The sequence below is a fragment of the Scophthalmus maximus genome, chromosome 12 (assembly GCF_022379125.1).
Source record: "Scophthalmus maximus strain ysfricsl-2021 chromosome 12, ASM2237912v1, whole genome shotgun sequence".
Lineage (NCBI taxonomy): Eukaryota > Metazoa > Chordata > Actinopteri > Pleuronectiformes > Scophthalmidae > Scophthalmus > Scophthalmus maximus.
The window spans coordinates 23,552,501-23,557,500 of record NC_061526.1 but is presented as its reverse complement, the minus strand read 5'-3'; the positions used below and the strand labels follow the sequence as shown (position 1 = coordinate 23,557,500).

Here is a 5,000-nt window from a genome sequence, read left to right as displayed (position 1 = left end):
TATTATTATTAAATATACATAAATATATGTGTATTTCACGGAAATATACTATACATGGAATAAAGCATTAAACAGGAGAATAAAGACACATCCTGCGTGTCCACCCACCCTGCTGCTCGGGAGTGGGCGGGATCTCCCCGGGGTTGGGCAGCGAACACGTGACCAGCACCTGACTGTCGACGGTCATCACGGCGCCGCTGACGAACGAGTCGAACACACAGTGCAGGGTGTCGGACATCCTCAGTCGGGGGAGGGCGGGGATGCTGATGTCCACCTGGGGAGGGAGAGAGAGAGAGATGGGAAAATCAGTCTGGTGTCGTAACCGGCTTGAAGGACGACGCGTCTCTTTCTGGCACAATCAGCTCATTGATCAATTTCTCATTAATTCAGAGAGGCGAGGCGTCCGTTGCAGACCGGAGTCTCCTCTGCTGGAGATCAGTGTTCCCTTTTCTCCACATTCCTTTTTAATGCTCATAGATGAGGTTATGTGACGGATGTTAATCTATTCGGGTCACGTCAGAGGCCACGACTTCACCTGTGAAGAGCCGAAGTGAAAGAAAAGAGGACAGTGGTGTTTTGAAAAATTGATCGTTATTCCATATTCATTTTTTGGCGAAGTGGCTCAGAAACTTGTGGCCACACAGACAAACGCTGTCGTCCACCGACTCTCATCAGATTCATCGTCATCAGCAGTTTGTGTGTGAGACATCACATTATTCCCCTTTGTGAGCTGAATCAGCCGCTCAGCTCCAGAGGTTGTTGTTCTTTGTCAGATGACCTAGTGTCAGCACAAACTGTTTAGACTGTACACACTGTACATATGATCCCCCAATAACTGTAAATCATAACGTCATAGTGAATCAAAAATGTCTTTGTGCCGTCACCCGCGCAGCAGAGATTAACGTAACCGCTGGAAATGCCGCAGCTCCGCGACGGTTTGGCGCCGGCCGTACCTGCTGCGTCTTCCTGCGGCTGAGGTTCGGCGGGTCGTAGCTCTGGATCTGGACGCACTGCTGAGCGGGCGACCACAGCCAGGTGTTCTCCTCCGTCGACCTGCTGCACTCCGGCTTCCTGGTGCACCTGGGGGAGTCGGACACGCGGCGACGGCGTCAACCTCAGTCACACGCAAGAGTTTCAACAGTTGATCACGACAAACCAGACCCTCAAAATAAAAATGCATTTAACCTATAAGCTGTTTGTTTAATAAAACAAAACTTTTTAAAGTCTAAAGTTATAAGAAAAATGTACGGACGACCTGCAGGGGGAGTTGGTGTCCGACTGTAGCCGCCAGTTGAATCAAATATCAACCGGTCATAGTCTGTGTTTTTATCAAAACGTAAAAATGTTTGTGAACAAACTCTCGGAAATTTTGCAAAAGAAAATGAACGTGAGTTAGTTAATATGCGACTGTTAATCGAATGGTAGGATGTGTGAGATAAAGTCAGTCAGACCTCAAATAAACAATAACGATGTGGACAATATGATGATTATTAAAGTTGCAGCCGAGCGACGTTCAAGTCCCTCGATGCACGAACATCGCGAAGTACGTTCCCATTCCGTACGTGATGCATTAACAACCCTTGACCGAGCGACTCACCTTCCCTCCAGGACGCACCAGCCACAGTACGGATCCTTCATGGAGACGCAGGACTGACAGTCGGTCTTCAGGTGACAGGCCTGCACGGGAACCTTGGTGATCTGCATTGAGAGAACAAACACACCATCAAGCTTCTATTGTTATGAGGCTCAAAGTAAGAAGGTGAGATGTCACCTGTCAGACACGATGACCTTCAGTTTCTCTGTGATTGTTCATATTCTGGCAAGGTAGCATCATTCAAAATATGACAAACTATCTATTTTCATTTCCTGTTTGCAATGCACCAATGTTGTACGGATAAATATCACTGACTTTGTTTAATGTTTTTCATGTCTGCGTGTGCAGATTTTGTCCATAAATACACCTGAGGAACATTGAATATTTACATTTACTGGTGTTTAACTTCCACAAAAGAATGTAAAAGTCTTTTTAAAACACGATAGGTGATAAACTTCAGATCAATTGGTTCATGATTTAGATTTTTACGACATTTAAGAGTCGATATGTGAACAGATTGTGAGCGTTTATTACAGTATTGTGTCTCATCTGGTCTGATTTGGATGCTGTGATGATAAACATAAATAACTCCCTCTTGTGCATCATGTAACAGTACTTCACCACATTACTTGGATTGTATTTTATGGACTGTGGAAATCATTTTTCCTCCCTGACACAAACAGGCTGGTCTAATAAATTCAAATGAGCAGCTGGAACAAGCTCGACGGTCATCGTCACTCCACTTGATGAAAGTGAATCGCCCGCCTCCCCACGCGCATTTCTAACTAATTCATTTCCAAATCGATCACATCAATTTCGGGCGGCGGCGGCGGAGAATGATGGCGAGCGAAAGATGAAAGGACAGCCGCGAGAGAGGAGACAGATGAGGGGCGACGAGAACAAAGAGGAAAACAAAGGGAATGAATCAAGAGGGCGACTTCTGTGCGCTAACGCAGACGGATGTATCGGTGCTCGTCGAACCAATGAATAAATGATCAAATAAGAAAAGGACCAATAAATTAATCTCTCATTAAAATCTCCGACCTGATGGATGACATGAGAAACGCGGCGGCGGCCGTTGACCTTCTTTGTGCTTGGCGACACCGAGGTGTCAGATGGATTAAAGGGGAGGGAGAGAAATGGATTTGGCAAAGAGCAATCAATCACAGAATTGACCTTCTTCTCCGTGGCGATGTACAGGTGCTGCAGGCCGGAATCGAACAGCAGGTTCTTGTTGACCTTGTCTCCGGCGGCGTCGCCCGACGCTCGGCCGTACACCTCGGGATGCTCGGACAGATGCACCTTCAGCACCTGCGGAGACACGAGGACTCAGCCACACTCTCATAACTCGGGAGGAGGAGAATTCCTACAAAGAGCCGCTGCGGCAGCGAGGTGAAAGGAAGAGTCGTCACCTCTCCGCTGGCGGTGCCCAGGAAGGCCACGGCGTGCCCCATCTCCACCGCCACCGCCACGGCCGTCATGTGACCCTTGCGCGCCAGCGCGTGCTCCGACGTCAGGGCGAACTCGGCCTTGCTGGCCAGCGGCGACGGCAGGAACTCGGCGCCGCACTTGTACCTGAGGGCCATGTTGTTCTGGTGGAGCAGAGGAGGAATTACAAAACGGAGCATCCCTTCAAAGATCGTCATTAATAATTGGTTTGCGCTTCTCTGTATCTGACACAAGAGAGACGAGCTCACCTGGTTGTTGCTGCTGCACAGCTCCTCGGACTTGGACGAGTACGGCGAGTAGACGGCCGCCTTCCCGCCGACGATGCCGTTGTCGCTGTAGCAGGCGCCGATTATCTCCACCAGCCGCCGGTTGATGGAGCGCACCGGATACATGCCTGCACACAGGAGGGGGAAGAGCGTCTCTACCTGCTGCACAGTTTCCTCTCTTCTATGTAAAGCACTTGACAAACGAGACGAGCGTGAAATCTGTTGAGTCGGCAAAATCCTCTGTATTTTTTGTGTTGGTGTTTTTTGATGAAGGAAATGTGGCAGAGAAATACACTGACTTGTTGCGACAAAAGCTGTTTGACTTTTTTTCCCTAGTTTTCTAGATAATTATTATTATTTTCATCACAGATCAATCAAAAGATGATTTTCTCAATTAAATCGATTTGGTCAATGATAACAGAAAATGCCCGCCGCAGTTTGTTTTGTCTGGTCACCTTTCCAAGAAAAATATTATTAATAATAACAATATTATATTATTTATTAATTAAAATTATATATTAATAATATTATAATTATAGACTATATTAATATCAAACATTCAAGATATTGTGATTCCCTAAATTATTATTATTATACTACTATACTGTTGTGACGAGCTTCTGACACCTACACATGGCCGAGGTGGACGGGTCCTCGTCGGACGTGAAGGTGACGAACAGAACCTTGTCAGAGGCCGAGACGGGTCCGTACCGGCCGGATCGGGTCAAACTCTGAGCCAGGACCTCCCCTGGTGTTGCCACGGTAGCAGCCTGGGAGACGAGGAGGAGGCAGAAACAGTTGAAAATGTGTTTTCAGCTGATGAAACAGTGAGAGAGAGGAAGTTCAAGAACATGTTCAATTCAATTTCAGAGCTTTTCCAGGGGTCAGGACCGAGGCGTTCTCGCAAAGGTTGCAATCTAAGACAAAACCATTCAAATGTAAAATGTCCAAATAGTTTTTTAATGATAAAAACCGCTGACCGTCGCCCCGGTTACCTGCGCTTTGTTGTACTTGTTGTTGACGCTGCAGTTGAGCTGCAGCTCCGTGTACGAGTAGTAGCCCTGGTCGTCCTCGCACATCCGCGAGACGAAGGTGAAGTTCTTGTTGTCCTGCACGCCGAGCGTGCGCGAGAACAGGAAGTAGACGTAGCCGCCGTCCTTGAAGGCGAAGCGGAAGTCGTGCAGGTAGCGCAGCACGAACGGGTTGGCCTGCACCGCCGAGGCCTCGATGATGCTGTCGAACACCACCCAGTCGCCGTAGTCCTGCAGGATGCGGGTGGAGATGAGCTTGGTGCTGTCGTGGCTGCCGTAGCCCTTACCGACCTGCGGGCGGAGGAGACGAGGGGCTCAAACACGCGACAAGACGTCTTTAACTTCTCAAATCATTACATCTGGTGAGGTCAGGTGTTTACCAGGAACACGGTGAAGTTGTCCCGGTCCTTGGTGAAGTACGACATCACGCCCACCACGGAGACGCCCTCCTCGGCGCTCGCCACGTACGACTTCTCCCCCTTGGTGTCGCTGAAGTACAGCCGCTGCTCCACGTTGCTCAGGTTGCGCAGCGAGCAGATGCCCCGGAAGACGCTGCCGCACACCACCAGCACGTCGCGGGCGCCGTGCACCAGCAGCAGCTTGTTGTGGTTGTCCGTGTCCACCGCCTCCTCGCAGGCGTCGGTGACGGGCGGCGTGCAC

General features: G+C 49.1%; 1 protein-coding gene across 3 annotated transcripts in view; it reads right to left on the bottom strand.

Annotated features, from left to right (window-relative positions):
• The window catches only part of LOC118289320 (plexin-B2), a 90,815-nt gene that overhangs the window by 19,688 nt on the left and 66,127 nt on the right, over positions 1–5,000 (bottom strand). For all 3 annotated transcript variants that reach the window (XM_047336310.1, XM_047336312.1, XM_047336313.1), the window contains 9 exons: positions 4,721–5,000; positions 4,305–4,631; positions 3,941–4,079; positions 3,292–3,437; positions 3,007–3,186; positions 2,771–2,905; positions 1,598–1,698; positions 954–1,080; positions 109–274 (listed from right to left, as the gene is read on the bottom strand). The exon at positions 4,721–5,000 is cut by the window's right edge and continues 238 nt beyond it. In XM_047336310.1, coding sequence (XP_047192266.1) covers positions 109–274; positions 954–1,080; positions 1,598–1,698; positions 2,771–2,905; positions 3,007–3,186; positions 3,292–3,437; positions 3,941–4,079; positions 4,305–4,631; positions 4,721–5,000 — 1,601 coding nt within the window. The remainder of the gene's footprint in view (positions 1–108; positions 275–953; positions 1,081–1,597; positions 1,699–2,770; positions 2,906–3,006; positions 3,187–3,291; positions 3,438–3,940; positions 4,080–4,304; positions 4,632–4,720) is intronic.